Source organism: Dermochelys coriacea, chromosome 5 (assembly GCF_009764565.3).
Source record: "Dermochelys coriacea isolate rDerCor1 chromosome 5, rDerCor1.pri.v4, whole genome shotgun sequence".
NCBI classification, from domain to species: domain Eukaryota; kingdom Metazoa; phylum Chordata; order Testudines; family Dermochelyidae; genus Dermochelys; species Dermochelys coriacea.
The window spans coordinates 1,326,105-1,346,888 of NC_050072.1; the positions used below are offsets into that span (position 1 = coordinate 1,326,105).

Genomic DNA, 20,784 nt, shown 5'->3' on the forward strand with positions numbered 1-20,784 from the left:
TGGTGACCCGTAACCAGAGCCGGCAAGGGAAACTGCGCCCTGACCTTGGGGAGGGTACCACACCGGAGGCGCAGGACCCTACCCTGGTGGGGAGGGAGCGCCGAGGGGCACGGCTCAGAGAGGCTGTGGCCTCAGACCCGGCCAGCGAGAGGGAACCGGGCCCCATCCCTTCCCCAGACACTGAGTTCCAGGTTGAGTTGCAGAACGATCCCTCCTTGCGGAAGCTCAGGGACCTGGCCGACCTCAGCGTGGGATGGACCATGAGGAGAGGTTGCCAGGAGAGGTGCCTGTGGGAGGAGGGGTTCCTGTACCGAGAATGGGCTCCCCCAGGGGAAGTGGAGTCCTGTGGGGTCAGGAGGCAGCTGGTGGGTCCCCCAGAAGTATCGCCGCAAGCTCCTGTACCTGGCCCATGACATCCCCCTCTCAGGGCACCAGGGAATCCGGCGCACCCGGCAGAGGCTGCTACAGAACTTTTACTGGCCTGGGGTCTTTACCACTGTCCGGCAGTATTGCCGATCCTGTGACCCCTGTCAGAGGGTGGGGAAGGCCCGGGACAAGGGGAAAGCGGCTTTGAGACCTTTGCCCATCATAGAGCAACCTTTCCAGAAGGTGGCCATGGACATAGCGGGGCCTCTCAGCAAGACGACCCGGTCGGGGAAGAAATACATCCTGGTGGTGGTAGATTTTGCCACCTGCTACCCCGAGGCAGTGCCCTTAGCCTCCATTGAAGCAGACACCGTGGCAGATGCGCTGCTGACCATTTTCAGCCGAGTGGGGTTCCCCAAGGAAGTCTTGACAGACCAAGGATCCAACTTCATGTCGACCCTGCTCCAGTGCTTGTGGGAGAAATGTGGGGTCTGGCACAACTGGGCCTCAGCGTATCACCCCCAGTCCAATGGGCTGGTGGAGAGGTTCAATGGGACGCTAAAGATGATGCTGAAAACTTTCATGAACCAGCACCCACAGGACTGGGACAAGTACTTACCTCACTTGCTGTTCGCGGAGAGGGAGGTACCCCAGGAGTCTACCTGATTTTCACCTTTTGAACTGTTATATGGAAGGAGGGTGAGGGGCCCCCTGGACCTGATGAGAGACGAATGGGAGGGGAAGGCCACTCCCGATGGAGAGTCAGTGGTAGAGTATGTCCTGATCTTCCGAGAGAGACTTGCTGAAGTCATGGGCCTGGCCAGGGAGAATCTGGCCAGAGCCCAGAAGAAGCAGAAGCTCTGGTATGACTGCACGGCGCGGGCCCGCGCCTACGCCACTGGGGATCCGGTGATGGTTCTCATCCCCGTAAGAAAGAACAAACTACAGGCTGCCTGGGAGGGCCCTTCCCAGGTTGTCAAGCAGCTAAATGAGGTAAACTATGTGGTGGAGCTGTCGAACCGGGCGCACCACCGCCGGGTGTACCATGTGAATATGATGAAGCCAAATTATGCCAGAGGGAATGTGGTGTTGGCCGTGTGTGGACATTGGGAGGAGCAGGGAGATGACCCTTTAGTAGATCTATTCCCTGGGACCAGAGCTGGTTCCCCCCTGGAAACAATTCCCCTCTCGGATCAGCTCACCGCTGCCCAGCAAGCTGAGATCAGGGGGGTGCTGCATCCGTACCAACAGCTGTTTTCCAACCAGCCTGGACTCACTAGTCTGACTGTCCACCTGGTGCAGACAGGATCACACCCGCCGATAAGATGCTCCCCCTTCCGCGTCACAGGGAAAACTGCTCAGGACCTGGAAGGAGAGGTCAGGGACATGCTGGCTTTGGGGGTGATCCAGCCATCTGCCAGCCCTTGGGCCTCGCTGGTGGTCCTGGTCCCCAAAAAGGACACATCGATCCAGTTCTATGTGGACTATCGGATGCCTACCCCATGCCCAGGCCTGACGAATTGGGAGAAGCTCGGTACCTCACCACCATGGATCTTACAAAGGGCTACTGGCAAGTGTCGCTGGATGCAGATGCCCGGCTGAAATCGGCCTTTATCACCCCTCTGGGACTCTATGAGTTCCTGACCCTGCCTTTTGGCCTCAAGAGAGCGCCGGCCACCTTCCAGCGCCTGGTGGATCAGCTACTGAGGGGGATGGAGAGTTTTGCCGTGGCGAATATTGATGGGATCTGTGTCTTTAGCCAGACCTGGGAGGACCATGTGTCCCAGGTTAGACAAGTGCTGGACCGACTCCAGGGGGCTGGGCTGACCGTAAAAGCGGAGAAGTGCAAGGTGGGGATGGCTGAAGTATCTTACCTGGGCCATCAGGTGGGGAGTGGCCGCCTAAAGCCGGAACCAGCTAAGGTGGAGGTGATCAGAGACTGGCCTGCTCCCCAAACCAAAAAAGCAGGTTGAAGCCTTTATTGAGTTAGCAGGATACTACCGAAGGTTTGTGCCCCACTTTAGCACCATAGCCACCCCCATCACTGAGCTATGCAAGAAGGGGAAGCAAGACAAGGTGGTCCGGACTGAGCAGTGCCAGGAGGCTCTTGGGGCGCTGAAGGAGGCTCTAGTCAGTGGCCCAGTTCTGGCAAACTCAGACTTTGACAAGCCCATGGGGGGCCCTGTCCGGGCATTTGGGGGCCCTGTCCCAGAGTAGGAGGGGGCCCTGTTACCAGGGAGATGTGGGGGGCCCTGTCCTGGGGAAGCCAGGGGCTCTGTTACCAGGGAGTTGTGGGGGGGCCCTGTCCGGGGCAGTTGGGGGTCCTGTTACCAGGGAGATGTGGGGGGCCCTGTCCTGGGGCAGTCGGGGGGGGGGGCATGTCAGGGAATCCTCTCTGGGGAGGGGCCCATGGGGAGAGGGGTGGGGCCCTGTTTCTTGGCCCTCTACCGACCGCCCACCTGGCGCCCGCCCACCAGCACAGACGTTGCTGGGGCCAGTCAGCGCATGGGGGGCTGACGCTTCCCCAGCTCTGCTGGCCAAGGGCTGTAGAGCACAGGTGGGTCCCTGGCAGGGCCAGGAAAGGCTGCTGGGGTTGGCACTCGGCTGGCCCCCTGCAGGGCGCTCTGCCTGGCCCCTCGCTGCCTGGCACCGGGGCCCCTCGCTGCCCGCTGGCTGCAGCCCCCACTCGCCTCCAGCTGTTTGAACTGCCTCGGCCCAGCGTTTCTGAGTCTCCGTCGCTGCTGCTGGAGGCTCTGGCATTACGGGGCTGTGCTCCACGGTCGGGAGGGTCCCTGTCCCCCTGAGGCCCTGCTGGGGTGGATGAGTGAGCCCAGTTCTCGAGTCGCCCTCCCGGCCCCGTCCTGCCCTGCTGGCATGAGCCCGTTGGCCTGTGCCGGAGCACGTGCGCCCCTGCGTCCGGCCCAGCTCACGCTGTCTGTCCCCTGCAGACTGGCAGGTTTCCCAGCATCTGCAGCAGGCGTCCCGAGCGCACAAGGCAGAGAGCAGCCGCCTCTCCCAGCAAGTCAGCACCAAGGAGGCGACCCTGACGCAGACGGCGAGGGAGTTGGAGCAGGCCAGGCGGGAGTTGGAGCAGGCCAGGCGGGAGCTGGAGCAGGCGAGGCAGGAGCTGGAGCAGGCCATGCAGGAGCTGGAGCTGATGCGGCAGGAGAAGAACAGCACCCAGGAGCAGATGCGTCAGCAGGAGGCCGTGTTAGAGGGAACAAAGGAGGAGCTGGCGAGGGTACAGGAGGAGAAGAGAGAAATTAAAGAGAAGCTGAAACAAACAGAGAGTGCGCTGTCCAGCATCCGCCCCTGCGAGCAGACAGGTACTGCCTTCCCGGGGTGGGGGTCACCAGGGTGCCCCACCTCTCGGCAGGGACAGCCGAGCCCTGGGGGGGGCGAGGGGAGCACCCAGCACCAGGGCCATGCTGCAGCAAGTGGCTCTGGTCATTCAGGAGGGGCAGCTCTTCCCCCAGCAGTGCTGGCCCCCAGGTCTGCATGGTGCAGGGGAGTGTGTGTGTATTGGCGGGGGGGGTCACTTCTGGGTGACAGGACAAGACAGATCACCCTGGGTGGTGGGCACTGGCTGGTTCCATGGAACAAGAGTTGGGACCTGAACCTGCTGTCCTGGCCCAGCCTGCCCCAGTTCCAACCAGCTCCCTAAATCGCCCTGCTGTTTCAGCTGTTAAACACGCTGCATCCCACCCCAGAGGTGGCTGCATTTCAGGGGTGCAAGAAGCAATGCCTACGTGTGGCTGGTCTAACGGTTTATCTGTAGAACCAAGCTAGGATCTTTGGAGAAAAGGTGCTGGCTAAATACAAAATATAAACATGCTAATTAGTCAGACGAGCTCCAACGATTCAGTCTGGCTAAGAGATAACACCTGGACTAACTGAATTCAGAGTGGGAGGGCTGCTTCTCCACCACTGAGCTCTGCTTGCACCCCCCTGCTCTCCCTGCCCCTACCCCCCCGATCTGCTGGCGCTCCTCAGACCTGACCTGCAGCCCCACAATCCAGGTCCAGGCCTCTCTTCAGGCCTTTTTCCCATGTGTTCAGAACTGGGTGACGTGCGCAAACAGCCCCTGGGGCCCAGCACACAATGGCCCATTCGCCTTTGGGATTTTTTGCAGCAGACGCTCACACGCAGGGCAAGTTGAGTCACTTTTTGTGCCCGTGATGCTCTCGGTGCTTCACCCACCCCAGGCAAATAAACTATCCCAGGTCTTAAAAAATGAGATCAGATTCCCTGAGGGTGCCACTGCCCCTGCCAGTCCTGCCCTGGGCTCCCTGGCAAGCGAGCTGGTATTGACTCTCCAGCTGGGGCTCTGGTGCACTGGAAACACCCAGGGCCCTGCACCCTCACCAAGGGCAGAATCCCAGCCCTGAGGACGACGCGCCATCGCAGATAGCCTGCCCCCCCCAACGGGCAAAGCAGGGCACGGGGAGGAGGCAGCTGCCAGGTGACAAGGGCAGCGAGTCGCTGTCTGCTCACACGGAACAAGGAGCTCTGTCAGAATGAGGGAAACAGCCTGATCCCTAGAACGGCTCAGTCTGTCTGCGCATCACTGCCCAGCCCTCCGGCCACAGCTGTAATGGAGCAGTGCCCATGTCCTCACGGTGGCTGAATCCCTGGGGGTGGGGGAAAGCGAAAGGACAGGGATATGCGGCTTGTTTGCCCCACCAGAGAAATGTTGAACCCCATGAACAGTTACACTTGTATCCGAGTCCTGGACTCAGCTCCCAGCCTGCCCCAAACCCTCAAGAACCCTCCTCCCTTCCACCAGCTCGGAGCAGTTCCTGGGGCAGCCTTGAGTCTGGGGGAGTGTGAGCCCCTGGGGAGGGACCAGGCCTTCTTTGTACAGCCCAGGGCATGAGCCTGTTAGCTGCACTCAGGGCCAGGAACGCCTCTGAGAATCTCACCCCCTCTTCCCTGCAGGCTGCTGCCTGGCAGACTGGGTGTTGTACAGAGGAAAATGCTTGTTCATCTCGAAGGAGGTGAAGACTTGGGAAGAAAGCAAAAAAGACTGTGAACGGAACTCTGCTCGGCTTCTTATCACCAAATCCTGGGACTCGAGGACAGTGCCGGTACGGTACATGCACGGCCGGTGTGAGCACAGCCGGAACACTGTGTAAAGAGGGGGTGTCTCCAGGCTGGAGGGGGGAGGGGGAAGGGGACATTGGCAAATAGGCAGGGGCTCAGATAAGAGCAATGGCAATGATCCAGGGGCTGGAGGAGTGTCACCAGCTCACCTTCTCCACTGAGCAGCGCACCCGCACTGTCCTGGATTGTGATTTTGTGTCTGACAGATTTGAAGAACCCCCGTTCCCATTGTCTCTGACATTCCTTGCAAGCTGTAACTCGTTCCTTGCCTTGGCTTTCCTGATTTTGTCCCTGCATGCTTGCACCATTGCCATGTCTACTCCCTTGGTGCCGTGCTCCGCCCTCCGTTCCTTGGATTTGTCCCTATGGGGTTTGTAGAGAGGTAAAAAGCTCCTTGTGCAGCCACATTGGCCTCCTGCAGTTCCTCTTATCTCTCCTCTGCCTCGGAATAGCCTGAGTGTTAAAGTTTTTAGGAAAAAGAAAAGCAGTACCTGTGGCACCTTAGAGACTAACAAATTTATTTGAGCATAAGCTTTCGTGAGCTACAGCTCACTTCATTGGATGCATTCGCTTTTAGGAACTGCCAGCCCCCTTCGACTCCTTCTCTTCCTTCCATGGGACCCTGCCTGCTATTTCTCTGAGTCCATTGAAATCCACCTTTCTGAAGTCCAGTGTCTTTGTTTTGCTGTTCTGGGGTCCTCCTTTCCTTAGGGTCTTGAATTCCATCAGATCATGGTCACTTGCTCCCAAGCTCCTGCCCACCTTCACGGCTGCAACTGATTCATCCCTGTTGGTCAACACCAGATCCAAAATGGATGACCCCCTAGTTGTTTGCTCAACTCTTCCTGAATCAGAAAGCTGTCCCCGACACATACTAAGAACTTGCATGTTATGTCTTGTTGTAATAGTCTTCCAACAGATACCAGGGAAGTTAAAATCCCCCATTAATACGAGCTCATGTGTGTTAGCTAATCCTGTTACCTGCTTGTAGAATGACTTGCCCACTTCCTCTTCCTGATTTGGTGTCTATAACAGACAACCCCCATCCATAAGATCACTGCTGTTCTTTTCCCTTGTTATCCTCACCCAGAGACTCTCAGTAGTTCTGCCACGTACTTCGCCTCGCAGCAAGTGTGCCCATTCCTGACGTACAGCAAACACCGCCTCCTTTGTCCCCATATCTGTCCTTCTGGAACAAGCTATATCCCTCAAGGCTGGTACTCGAGTCATTGGAGTTGCCCCACTAAATCCCATTAATGCCAATTAAGTCATAATTTTCTTCATATGCCATAACTTCTAGTCAGGGCCGGATTAACTCTCTTGTGGGCCCGGGGCTATTAGATATTGTGGGGGCCCCTGTAAACAAATCTCCTTTCTGGAAGGGAGTTTGGTGCAAGATGGGCTGGGGCAGGGAGTTGGGGTGCGGGAGGGGGTGTGGGGTCTGGGAGGGAGTTGGGGTGTAGGAGGGGGATTCTGATCTGGGGCAGGGGGTTGGGGTGTGGGAGGGGGTGCAGGGTCTGGGAGGGAGTTGGGGTATAGGAGGGGGATTCTGATCTGGGGCAGGGAGTTGGGGTGCAGGAGGGGGTGCGAGGTGCAGGCTCCAGCCGGGAGGCACTTACCACAGGTGGCTCCCGACCGGCCGCAGCAGGGCTCAGGCTGCCTGCCTGCTGTGGCCCCACGGTGCTCCCTGAAGTGGCCGGCTGCTGGCACGTCTTCGCGGCCCCTGTGGGGAGCGGGACAGTGTGTCTCCGTGCACTGCCCACGTTCACAAGCGCCGTCCCCATAGCTCCCACTGGCCAGTTCCCAGCCAATGGGAGTTGCAGGGACAGTGCTGGGGGCAGGGGCAGCGCACGGAGTCGCCTCCCCCCACCCCGCCAGGGGCCTCAGAGATGTGCTAGCAGCTGGCCACTTCCAGGAGCGGTGTGGGGCTATGGCAGGCAGGCAGCCTGAGCACCCCGCTGTGCCAAGGGACTCTTAGTGGCCCGGAGTTGGAAATCCCTGCCTGTGATTTATTTTTGCGGGGTCCCCTTGAGCCGGGACCCTGGGTTCCAGCCCCTAATGCCCCTGCCTTAATCTGGCCCTGCTTCCAGTTCATCCTGCTTGTTCCCCAGACTCCAGGCATTGAAGATATTTTGCAGACTGCCTGCTGCTTTTCTTCTTGCCTTTTAATGCAGTTGTGGTTTCTAGTCCCTTCACCAGAAATTAGCCCCTTCCCCCATCTTCATTACTAGAGCCGAGATGGATGCTGGCTGGATTTTTGTCACCATTCGCCAGGAGACCGAGTTCAAAACTCTCCTTTACTAGTACTATGCCCAGTGTTGGATGCAAAGTCAAAGGGTGCTACCTTAATTCGCAGCCTGGTGTGTATGTGTTATGATACAGCATTTACTTACATGGCCACAGGCCATTGTTCCCCCAGGATCCCTACAGGATCATTCAGGGCACAAGATGGACCTGCTCTGGGGATGTTTCTTTTATCCTCCTCATTCAGGGTGTGGCCCCTGCCTTATTCACTGCACACTATTCAAACCCTGCTCTGAACACTGAATTATTGCTTTCCTCGTGGGCTTCTCCATGGGATGATCAGGAGTTCAGTGTTAAGCTGTAGGTGAGACATCCAGGAGGAGATGTTGCCAAGCCTGGCTGAAATGCGGGATCGGAGGGAGGCGATGGGGCAGGAGCTGGGAGGCAAATCTGTGAGTGGCTGTGAAGATGAGGTCACCCAGAGCGAGCGGTGAGTGGAGGGAGAAGAGGAGGGGGCTGAGCCTTGGGGGACCTGACACAGCTCATGGCTGATGGTTCATCTGGGCTGAGGAGCAGGGAGAAAGGGCTCATTAGCTAGGGGAGAAGCAGCCCCTCTCCATGCAGTGGGGCAGTACACTCTGGCTGGGGCAGCTGGGGCCAGGCAGGGTAAATGCAGCTCTCCCAGCTTCTGCAGCAGCAAACTCCCTCGCTATAGCCATGGAGCACTGGTCTGGTCTGGGCCTGCACGTCTGTTGTATTGATTTAGAGGGAATGTAGCAGCCCAAAGAGTCAAAGGTGTTAACACGACCCTGTCACTGTCCAGCTCTGAACAGTTTTAAACAACGTTCAGGGTTTGGTCTACAGAGACCTCGGCCTGCTGAGTGCCCCGGCAAACACACCATTCAACAGCCTCTTAACCTTTCATTAAAGATACAGAAGAGAAGGAAAAACAGTTAAAGCTTTTGGAATTAAAGTATTAAGTAAGGCCTGTGTGACGAAGCGGGACTGTTCTCAATGTTGCCTCTGAATAGTGTGGGGGTGCCTCAGTTTCCCCTATACAGTTTTTAAGTATCTAGGTGGTGGGATAAGGGTGCGTGATCCTTGCAGAGCCCTACAGGGCAGGTGTGTGCAGGGGTCTGGACACAGAGAATGGCCGACACCCTGTTTCCTGGCCACTGATGGCCTGGGCCCTTCCCCCCTGCAAGGTGAGAGCTAAAGGGTTGGAGAACAAAGGAATCCGGTGCCCTCCTGGCCCGGGAAAGGGACAAAGCCCAGAGGAGGAGGGGCTGGAGAGAGTTTCAGTTTGGGGCTCGCTGGGGACATGGAGAGAAGTGCAGACGTGGTTGTTTGGCTCACTGCCCCGCAAAATGGACCCAGCTGAGGGGTCCTGTTCTCTGCAGCTACAAGTTCTGTGTTAGACCCTGTTCCTGTCATCTAATAAACCTTCTGTTTTCCTGGCTGGCTGGCTGAGAGTCACGTCTGACTGCGGAGTTGGGGGGCAGGACCCTCTGGCTTCCCCAGGACCCCACCTGGGCGGACTGGCGGTGGGAAGGGCACGGAGGGGCAGAGGATGCTGGATGCTCCGAGGTCAGCCCCAGGAAGGGGGAAGCTGGGTGAGCTGTGTGTCCTGCAGACAGGCTGCTCCCAGAGAGGAGACTCCCCCAGAGTCCTGCCTGGCTTCGTAGGGAGCAGGTCCAGAACATCGCCCGGGAACTCCGTGACAACTGGTGGCAGCAGTGGGATGTACTGCTCCCCGTGGATGGCGCTTCCTGCAGTAAGTGACTGGGGAGCAGTAAAACGAAGGGGGATTGACGAGGACCAGGCATGCTGAAGGCTCAGAGAGGAGCGGTTTTGGGGGGGGTGGTTACCCCCTGGGAGTGTGTGACCAGCGAGAAGGGCTGTGCAGTAATGGGGTCCCCCTGGGGACCGCGGTGAGCAGTCTCAAGGGCGGAGGAGCCTGTGGCTTGGCCCTGGGAGAGAGAAGGACTTTTGCAGTAACGGGGTTCCCTTGGGGATTGCAGTGAGCGGTCCAAGGGGTGGAGGAGTCTGCAGCTCGACCCTGGCAAAGAGGTGGTGACCTGGAGAAGGGCTGGCACACTCAGGGTTCTCCATGGAAACCGTGGGGAGCTGAGAGCACACAGGCCTGTGAGTCCACCACAACTTGGGAAGAGTGGAGTGATGGCCTGTCACCATCTCCTTAAGAAGGACATTGTAACCCTGTGCAAAAGGAGAGGGTTGAACATTGGAAAGTTCATCAAAGCACAGTTCATCGTGTAGCTGGAGGAGGATGACCGCTTTAAGGAGCAGATTCCTCATCCCAAATGAGGCTATAGCAGGATCTGGGAGCAGCTGGAGTGGTGGCCAGGCATCCCCAAGACTCCTGTCCCCGACCAGATGGGGGTCTTCGCAATCGGGTTCCCATCGGGGGATCGGAGACAGACGGGATTGGAGCTGAGTCCGAGAGAGCAAAAGGACTGTGAGAGACAGCGAGAGCCCGAGAAAGAGCTGCAGGAGCAGCAGCAGCAGCATGAACTGGCGATGGTGGAGCGGAGAGGCAGAGGGGACCTCCCAGGAGTGAGCGGGGATAGACCCCGGGGTGCCAGTTCCACAGGGAACCTCGAGACTAAATTGCTGCCCCTGGTTAAGGATGGGGGGGGATGTGGATGCCCCCCTCACTGCCTTTGAGCAGGCTGGAGATTTGAACCAGGGGGACCCTGCAGAAAAGCCCCAGTGTCTAGCTCCCTTGCTGGGTCCCAAGGCCATAGACTCCGTCAGCCAGATGGGTGGGGAGGTGGACAGGCTCCCACTCCTGGTCCCAACCAATATGTCTGTGTGGAGTTTCCTGGGGTCAGGCCCCTCGGACCCACAGTGGGAGTAAAAGGTGACGGTCAATGGGGAGACATTCCTGGGGTGGCGAGATCCTGGGACAGAGAGATGCTCCCTGCCCCCTTGCACACCGTAGAGGGGGCTCACGCTGGCTCTGATGCAGTGAGGAAAGCAGCGAGCTCGCTGCCTACCCCCACTGGGACAGCAAGAGCAGCGCTGAGCACAGGGGGAGCTGAGACCCCAGCTGAATGGGGGGAGACACAGGCAGGGCAGGGGATTTGTGGGGAGTGGCAAGTTGCTTGGTAAGGAAAGTCTGGATGAGCCTAGGCAGCCTTGTGAGCTGATGACTTTGTCTAGTCAGCAGGGTGGGAAGGCGAGGAGAGTGGAAGACGAGTGTCCCTGCACCTTACCTGTTAGCTGGGTGGAGAATTGGGACAGGGAAGGAAACGTGCCTGTGTCTGTCAGGGGTATTGACTTGCCTGTGGAGGGAGCTACCCCGGTCTCCAAGCAGTTGTCTGTGAACAGCCCTGTGTGCTGGGACCAGGGGAATGATCCCGAGCTGTGTGTCTGGGAAAGGAGAAAGTGTCTCCGGCTCTTTGTCTGTGGAGCATCTTTCAGCCTGTGATGGTGGAGAATAGTGCAGTTGGTTCTGGATTCAGCTAAAGCCCAGGAAGGGAATGGTCCTAAGTTTGTGTCGGCTCGGGAGACTGGCCCTGTAACTAGGTCGCATCCAGTTAGTGTCTATGTAAAATCCCAGAGCCCAGACAATTCTGGTGCTTGTATTTTGCCTGTTGCTAGTGTGTTGTTGGGGAAAGGCTGTAGCAACTCTGTCTAATCAGGGTGAGATCCTAGCCAGGGCACAAGGAGAGCAAAAAGGTGATTTGATTGTGTTACCTCCTGAGGGTGTGGAAACCTGTAGCAAAAAGGAAAAGATTCCTGAACGTGTGTGTGGCAAAGGGAAGGAGAAGGCTTCTAACATTTATCTAGGAAGTCTGACAGTTTGCCTGAAAGGGGATTGTGTAGGAATCCGCCTGATGGGCCAGAGGTGATTCTGGATGTAAGTGAGACCCAGAAAGAGTCTGTTGTTGCTCAGGAAAGTGTTCCTCTAGAGCAAGCCCTAGGTGAAGAGGGTAAGGGCAGAATTTCTGTGAAGGGTGAATTGTTGCATAGAAAAGCCCCTAGGGAAAGGAATCCTCATGGAGTCTTTGCAAGCAGTTTACTGCCACTGAAGGGTGGGAAAGTGATTTAATCAAGAAAGTTTCAGTTCCTAACAGCCAGAAATTTTCTGTTGTGAATGAAGCCACTGACTTTCCGGTTGAAAGATCCAGTGTGGATAGCTTTGAGAAGGTCTCAGATGAAGTGAAAGCTGTTAAGAAAGTTAAACAGTCCTATAACCAAGTGGCTGTGTTTGGCCAGCTTATTGGGGAGACAAGGTTGTTGAGAAAGGGATGTCTCCATGCTAGTTCTGTAAGTGAACAGTATGTGGCCCAGGTCAAGATGGGGGCTCTTAACCAAGAGAGCCCGAATTGCAGGCCTCCAGACTGGAGCGCTGGGAGAAGACCCAATTCCAGTTTGACCCCCGGGGGTTTTGGGGTGGCAAAAGGGCACGGGCCGCATAAACCTTCCCACATGCGGCATGCAAGTGCTATCGACCAGCCCCGTCCCAAGGGAGGGTGTGAAACTGGAAGGGCCTGGTGTAACTCCCACCAAGGAACGGGAGAGATGCTGGGGGATCCATGGGAACATTGATGGCTTCGAACTTCCCCAGGTCACCGGCTAAGTGACCCCGCTCAGTTAGATCCTGAAGGGGGGAGAGATGTGTCAAAGCGGGACTGTTCTTAATGTTTCCTCTGAATAGTGTGGGGGTGCCTCAGTTTCCCCTGTGCAGTTCTTAAGTCTCTAGGTGGTGAGATAAGGGTATATGATCGTTGCAGAGCCCTAGAGGGCAGGTGTGGGTGGGGTCTGGACACAGAGAATGGCCGACACCCTGTTTCCTGGCACCTGATGGCCTGGGCCCTTCCCCCCTGCAAGGTGAGAGCTAAAGGGTTGGAGAACAAAGGAATCAGGTGCCCTCCTGGCCCAGGAAAGGGACAAAGCCCAGAGGAGGAGGGGTGGAGAGAGTTTCAGTTTGCCGCTGGCTGAGGATATGGAGTGAAGTGCAGATGGGGTTGTCTGGCTCACTGCCCCCCAAAATGGACCCAGCTGAGGGGTCCTGTTCTCTGCAGCTACAAGCTCTGTTTTAAACCCTGTTCCTGACGTCTAATAAACCTTCTGTTTTACTGGCTGGCTGAGAGTCCCGTCTGACTGCGGAGTTGGGGGGCAGGACCCTCTGGCTTCCCCAGGACCCCGCCTGGGTGGACTCGCTGTGGGAAGCGCACGGAGGGGCAGAGGATGCTGGATGCTCCGAGGTCAGACCCAGGAAGGGGGGAGCCGGGTGAGCTGTGTGTCCTGCAGACAGGCTGCTCCCAGAGAGGAGACTCCCCAGAGTCCTGCCTGGCTTCGTAGGGAGCAGTTCCAGAGCATCGCCCGGGGACTCCATGACAGCTTGCATTTGAACAACATCCCTTGTTCCCTTTCCCTTCAGCTGGAGAGAGTTTTTAAAAAGAACCTGCCCCCCTTTTGACAATCTCTAGATGGTATCAAAGATGGTGATAACTGTCCTTCTGGGGAGAAGAAAAGACGTTAGCTGAGTAGGGCTAGTGCTGCTGTTAAAGTCCAATCCTGTTTCTTAAAAGACAAACACCCAAAAGGGGAGAGAAGAGAACAGCAAAGAGAGAAAATGCAGCTTCTCTCTCAGGTGCTGACTCTCACGTGCACCCTCACTGCTGGAGAGACTCAGGCCCAGCACAAGGTCTGATCGGCCACTCTGAGACCTGAGAAACTCGTACCAGCATTGGGCTGGTTAGGGCATTGCATTCCTCTGCCTCCCTGGTCACAGGCTCACAGCTGTGCTGCAAAATGTACAGTCTTGGCTGGCTACCCAGACTCTTATTAGACAGAAGTCAAAAGGAGAAGACAGGGGAGGGAAGAAATAAGGTGGGGAAGGAAAGGGACACCCAAGGGAGATGGAGTCATGAAGTCTCACATCCCAAATGGTGTTCAGGACTCAGCCAGAGCTGGAGTCATCTGGGTCCCACTCTCTGGTCCGATCAGGTCAGGACAGAACATCTCAGGGTCCGGACGACGCTCCCAGGAGACAGGGTGAAGGGCAGCCAGGATGGTGAAGCTGGCTCCAGTAGGCAATTTGTCTCCCAAAATCTCTTTCTTTAAGGATGCCGAAGGGAGTAGTGGGTGGAACAGCCCCTCCGCTCCTTGTTTTGTCCACCAATTTGGCCTAATTTCCAACACACCAATTTCAGCTCCCTGACTTCAATCCCACATGTCTCTTGTTCACCAGGCAAGGCCTTAACACAGTCTTTGAGGTATATCTAGGGCCCTACCAAATTCTCCGTCCATTTGGGTCAATTTCATGGTCAGCGGATTTTAAAAATCGTAAATGTCATGATTTCAGCTATTTAAATCTGAAATGTCACGGGGTTGTAATTGTCGGGGTCCTGACTCAAAAAGAAGTTGTGTGTGTGAGGGATGGGGAGGAAGGGGGTTCACGAGGTTATTATACGAGGGGGTTGCGGTACTGCTACCCTTACTTCTAGGCTGCTGCTGGCGGCGGCACTGCCTTCAGAGCTGGGCAGCCGGAGAGCAGCGGTTGCTGGCTGGGAGCCCAGCTCTGAAGGCAGCACCGCCGTCAGCAGCAGTGCAGAAGTAAGGATGGCATGGTCTGGTATCATCACCCTCACTTCTGCGCTGTGGCCTGCAGAGCTGGGCCCTCAGTCAGCAGTCATAGCTCTCAGGCCACCCAACTCTGAAGGCTGCGCAGAAGTAAGGGTGGCAATATCACAACCCCCCCTACAATAACCTTGTGATCCCCCCCTGCAACTCCCTTTTGGGTCAGGACCCCCAGTTTGAGAAATGCTGGTCTCCCCTGTGAAATCTGTATAGTATAGAGTAAAAGCACACAAAAGACTAGATTTCATGGGGGGAGTCCAGATTTCACGATCTGTGACATGTTTTTCATTGCCATGAATTTGGTAGGGCCCTAGTTACATCAGGGGGCCTTTTTGTTTGGACTAATTCCGTCTCTGTCTCCTTTTTCCACCTTTTCCCATCACATTTGTTGTCCTAGGGGTATTGTGACATCTTAGGAACTGTTGCTCACTTTTCACAGCTGAGCTCACACTTCGTGGAAACTCATAGGTCCAGTTATCACAGCAGGTCCCAGCCGGTAAAGTACCCAGGGCCTCTCATTTCTGGTGGGCTGGGGTGAGTGGGATCCAGTACAATGGATAACAAATAGCAGGGCGTGCTGGGAGGATGCTGTTAGCTGCCCCACACCTGGCTAGCTGGTAACCTCACTTCCGGAGCAATGTGATCGTGCTCATGGAAACATCCTTTTCTCCACCAGCTAATCCTTTCCCTGCAGTTCAGCTCCCAGTCTCCACACACACATTCATGTGCGCACTCTGCTTCTTCACAGCTGTCACTTGAATGCAGGGGTGTCATTGTGTAACTCTTTTCTTCCTAGAATTTTCTGAAAAACACTGATGTCCTGTACTGGATTGGACTAGTCCAGAATAAGGATTCACCATGGCAGTGGGTTGATAACTCACCCTTTGAAAAGTAAGTATCATATTTATTTCTTAAGCTAGATGCTTCATTTGCTAACCAGTGGCACCATCCAAAAGAAACATGCACATTAGTAATTGTAGCTAAAGGTAGAGACTAAAGTGCGCTGGAGCATTAGAAGTGGCGTCCCTGTCATGGAATCAATGGGCCTGCAGTTCCTCATGTGGACCCTTGCCAGAGGGGAATATTTAAAGCAACACCATATACTTGAAAGCTGTGAAAAACGAGTTTCAAGCAGTTTCAAGTCCTCTGAGTAAATTCTTTATCGGTAGTGCCCAGGTGGTTACTGGGAGGGCAAGAGGCAAAACCACAGAGCAAATGCGTGTACAACACAAATCCAGATGTCAAGAACGTACTGAACTGCGCTGGCAGGGAACATGAAGAGGAGACATTTCTTAATTGTCTCTGACCCAATACTGGGAATCTGGCTAACAAACCAGAGGGATTGGAAATTCTCATTGATGAGAAAAAATTAGGTATTATTGTCATTACTGAGGCCTGGTGGGATGAGTCACAGGACGGGGATGTTAAACTCACTGGTTACAGCCTCTTTAGGAAGGTTTTTTTGGGGGGCGCTCTGCATGAGAGGCAGGATCATGCCTATGGATGAATGTGCTAACAAAGCCCAGCAGGTGCACGGGTGGGGTCTGTTACAAATCAAACCAGAAAACAGAATGGGATACTCACTAACCTCTTGTTTCTGACTTGGGAAGAAAAACTGTGTTATGGGGGACTTCAGTCTGGGAGAGGTGCAGGAGGTCTCCTGCAGCCAGTAGTAAAACCTCACTTAAGTTTCTAAACATTAGTGATAATATTCTAACACAGTGGGTGTTTAATAGGCAGCAGGTTTAAAATAAACAAAAGAAAGTATTTTTTCACACAACACTCAGCCAACCCGTGGAACTCTTTGCCAGAGGATGTTGTGAAGGCCAAGTCTATAACAGGGTTCAAAAAAGAGCTAGATAAGTTCACGGACGATAGGTCCTTCAATGGTTATTAGCCAGGATGGGCAGGGATGGTGTCCCTAGCCTCTGTTTGCCAGATGCTGGAAATGGGGTGACAGGGGATGGATCACTTGGTGATTCCCTGTGATGTTCATTCCCTCTGGGGCACGTGGCACTGGCCACTGTTGGGAGACAGGATACTGGACTAGATGGACCTTTGGTCTGACCCACTCTGGCTGGTCTTATGTTCTTACCCCCAACACGAGGTAGCTATTTTGGCCCTCATTCTGATGGATACAGCTGAATTCATCACTAAACTGGAAGCTGGTGGTTGTCTAGAGACCAGTGATCACGACCTGATCACATTCAGTGTGGGCACACAGAGGACAGTCCCAACCAGTAATTTATTCGTAGACCAGTAGGGACCATGATGTTCATTTAGCCTGATGTCCGTCACACTCAGACCAGAGCATTGCTACCCAAAGATGCACTAAAACATATCTTCTAGAAAGCTATCTGACCTCGATCTAATGACTCCAAGACACCACCACCTCCCATGGTCATAGAATCATAGAATATCAGGGTTGGAAGGGACCTCAGGAGGTCATCTAGTCCAAGCCCCTGCTCAAAGCAGGACCAATCCCCAACTAAATCATCCCAGCCAGGGCTTTGTCAAGCCTGACCTTAAAAACTTCTAAGGAAGGAGATTCCACCACCTCCCGAAGTAACACATTCCAGTGTTTCACCACCCTCCTAGTGAAAAAGTTTTTCCTAAAATCCAACCTAAACCTCCCCTACTGCAACTTGAGACCATTAGTCCTTGTTCTGTCATCTGCTACCACTGAGAACAGTCTAGATCCATCCTCTTTGGAACCCCCTTTCAGGTAGTTGAAAGCAGCTATCAAATCCCCCCTCATTCTTCTCTTCCGCAGACTAAACAATCCCAGTTCCCTCAGCCTCTCCTCATAAGTCATGTGTTCCAGTCCCCTAATCATTTTTGTTGCCCTCCGCTGGACTCTTTCCAATTTTTCCACATCCTTCTTGTAGTGTGCGGCCCAAAACTGGACACAGTACTCCAGATAAGGCCTCACCAGTGTCGAATAGAGGGGAACGACCACGTCCCTCGATCTGCTGGCAATGCCCCTACTTATACATCCCAAAATGCCATTGGCCTTCTTGGCAACAAGGGCACACTGTTGACTCATATCCAGCTTCTCATCCACTGTAACCCCTAGTTTCTGCAGAACTGCTGCTGAGCCATTTGGTCCCTAGTCTGTAGCAGTACATGGGATTCTTCCATCCTAAGTGCAGGACTCTGCACTTGTCCTTGTTGAACCTCATCCGATTTCTTTTGGCCCAATCCTCTAATTTGTCTAGTCCCTCTGTATCCTATCCCTACCCTCCAGCGTATCCACCTCTCCTCCCAGTTTAGTGTCATCAGCAAACTTGCTGAGGGTGCAATGCACATCATCCTCCAGATCATTTATGAAGATATTGAACAAAACCGGCCCCAGCACCGACCCTTGGGGCACTCCACTTGATACCGGCTGCCAACTAGACATGGAGCCATTGATCACTACCCATTGAGCCCAACGATCTAGCCAGCTTTCTATCCACCTTATAGTCCATTCATCCAGCCCATACTTCTTTAACTTGCTGGCAAGGATACTGTGGGAGACCATGTCAAAAGCTTTGCTAAAGTCAAGGAACAACAAGGCCACTGCTTTCCTCTCATCCACAGAGCCAGTTATCTCGTCGTAGAAGGTAATTAGATTAGTCAGGCATGACTTGCCCTTGGTGAATCCATGCTGACTGTTCCTGATCACTTTTCTCTCCTCTAAGTGCTTCAGAATTGATGGTGAGCTGTTCTAGTTGTTAATCACCCTCACAGCTAGGAAACAGCATCTTATTTCAAGATTGAATTTGTCCAATTCTAACTTCCAGCTATTGGACCTTGTTATGGCTTTGTCTGCTAGCCTGGAAAGCCCCTTGGTATCAGCTCTCTTTTCCATGTGTCAGAACCAGCTCTCAGGGACTGTCAGCTCTTGGGGGGGAACTGCCTTGCTGAACAGGCTGGGCAGAAACGCTGCCCCCCCCAAGTGTTGTCAGCTCTAGTGAGCAAGTAACGGAGCCACACTTAGCTCTGTCTGTGAACAGTGGGGAGGGGCAGGTTAAACTGTACCTGGGATCCTTAAGTATCATCCACACCTCCTAGCAGGGACACCTGTCCCCACCCCTCTTACTTTCACAGGGGAGGGCTCTGGCATTTGAGCCCCCGGCTTAGCAAGCTCCTTTTAGTTGAGGGGGACCCTCTCAATCAGAACAGGCTCAGCACGGTTCGGCTGCCCTTTAGTCAGACAATAAAGGTAACATGGATAACACCATTTCACTCCTCCTGCATTCAGGAGTGAAGTGATTTGTATCCCAACACCAGCCAACCTTGGTCACTTTGAGCAGCACCGCTCTGAATGCTGGATACCAACGCCGAGGGGGTGTGTTCATGTAAATACAGTCTGGTCCTGAAATCTTTTCCCCTCCCCAGCTAGCTGTCAGGGGAGAGCTCTTTCAGACCCTGCTTACACCTATACTGCAAGTTTTTAAATCAAAATAACATGTGGTACTAAGTCAACTGCCTTGGAGAAATCCAAGTACATTGTACCTTTATCACCACAGCTATCTTTATCACGCTGTACTTGTATGAACACAGCTACTTTTATCACACTGTACCTTTATCAACACAGTGCCTTGATCACACTGTACATTTATCCACTAGACCTGTAATCCTGTAAAAAAGGCTTGACAAGCCTGACCTTCCATGAAACCATGCCGACTGACATTCATCATATTATTAGTCTCTAGCAATAAAGAAGTAGAGTTCCAAATGAACCATTCCATTTTTCTGCCCAGGATCGACACCAGGTGAACTGGTCTGTAGTTCCCTGGGGCATCCCTTTTACCCCTTTTAAATATTGGAGCTACACCGGGAGGTCTGCAATCTTTTGGAATTGGTGTTTTCCAAGACTTATTAAAAATTAGCCTTAGTGTTTCAGAGAGCTCCCTGGCCAGTTTCTTTAAGACTCTGGTGTGTAAGCTATTGCTTTGAAAGTATACATTTTGAATGTAGAATGGTGTACTCACCACTGGTGCGCCCCTTCACAGCAGTGCAGGGAATGGCAGGATCGCTGCTTCGCACACCCCCTGTTGACAACTACTGTGGCCCTGCTGTGGTCTCTTTCTTCCCATGACTCAGCCCTTCGGCCAGGTCACATTTAGCCCACCTCTTCCAGGGTAACAAAGAACCACAGAAACAAATATCTGCCCTAGGAATTATTTTAGGGCAGGTCTCTAGCCTGTGCTGTAAAGGGAGTTCTGACAAAGTGGGGTTTTATTCATCTTGTTATGTTGCATGTGAGTCTTACTGTCCTATACTAATACTGTGTGTACCTTAGTTTCCCTGTGTACTGCACCAATACTTCGGGCTGGGAATTGGGTGTGTGATTTTGCTGAGGCCCTCAGGGCAGATGAGGTTGCCCAGCTGTTTGCACCTATGTAACCTGGGACCCAGGAGGGGGATGCGACCAGGTGACACCTTTTGCCTGGGAAGGGAGACAAAGACAAGGAGGAGGAGTGACATGGGGGCATTGGAGGTCCAGTCGCTGGAAGCTGGCAGTCAGCTTGGGGGACTGGAAGAGGGGGAATCCAGGGCGTCTGGCCCAGGACTCCCCAGGATGGACTTGGCTGAGTCACTGATTTCTGTGCTAACAAGTTCAGTTCTATGATGTGTTCCTGTCGTCTAATAAACCTTCCGTTTTACTCTGACTGAGAGTCCCGTCTGACTGCGGGACAGGACAGGACCCTCTGGGGGGCAGGACCCTCTGGCTTCCCCAGGACCCTGCCTGGGTGGACTTGCTGTGGGAAGCGCACGGAGGGGCAGAGGATGCTGAATGCTCCGAGGTCAGACCCAGGAAGGGGGGAGCCGGGTGAGCTGTGTGTCCTGCAGACAGGCTGCTCCCAGAGAGGAGACTCCCCCAGAGTCCTGCCTGGCTTCGTAGGGAGCAGCTCCAGAGTATCACCCGGGGACTCCGTGACAGGAGTCAGACTAGATTTGCAGTGGTCCCTTCTGGCCCTGCAATCCATGAAGCTGAGTATGGAGAGGCAGAGCGGAGCCACTGCAGAGCCGGGAGCGGGAGCAGCACGACTGGACCAGGGTGTACAGGGAGATGAGCCCTGTGCCAAGCCCACCGAGAGGGGCAGGGGGCAGGAGAGGCTGAAGGGAGCCGGCAGAAGCAGCAGCAGGCAGGGGAGGTGTGACTGCCTGGGGGGGGACAGGATTCCAAGGCAGAAGCTCAGCTGTGACCACAGCAGCCAGGGCCAGGAAACCTTGACTGCCAAAGTTTAGGTACCGAGTGACTTTAGGCTCCTCCAGATCTCAGCGGCAGCCAAGGGGGGATTTTCTGGATCGCAGGGTGTCTAGACCTGGGACGTACATGTCTTTGTGGATCTGGGCCCAGGCACCTACATGCAGAGCAGATTTCTGGGAGTAGGCGGCTCCTCAATCTAGCTGCAGATGAAAGCAGAACAAGCCCCAGTGGCTGGAAGACGAAGTGAGACAAAAATC

The 20,784-nt window shown here is 54.6% G+C and overlaps 1 protein-coding gene across 2 annotated transcripts in view; it reads left to right on the forward strand.

Moving 5' to 3' along the window:
- Window positions 1–20,784, forward strand: part of CD72 (CD72 molecule) — a 31,166-nt gene that overhangs the window by 7,873 nt on the left and 2,509 nt on the right. For both annotated transcript variants that reach the window (XM_038403183.2, XM_043515200.1), the window contains 3 exons: window positions 3,315–3,692; window positions 5,305–5,453; window positions 15,122–15,216. In XM_038403183.2, the coding sequence (XP_038259111.2) occupies window positions 3,315–3,692; window positions 5,305–5,453; window positions 15,122–15,216 (622 nt within the window). The remainder of the gene's footprint in view (window positions 1–3,314; window positions 3,693–5,304; window positions 5,454–15,121; window positions 15,217–20,784) is intronic.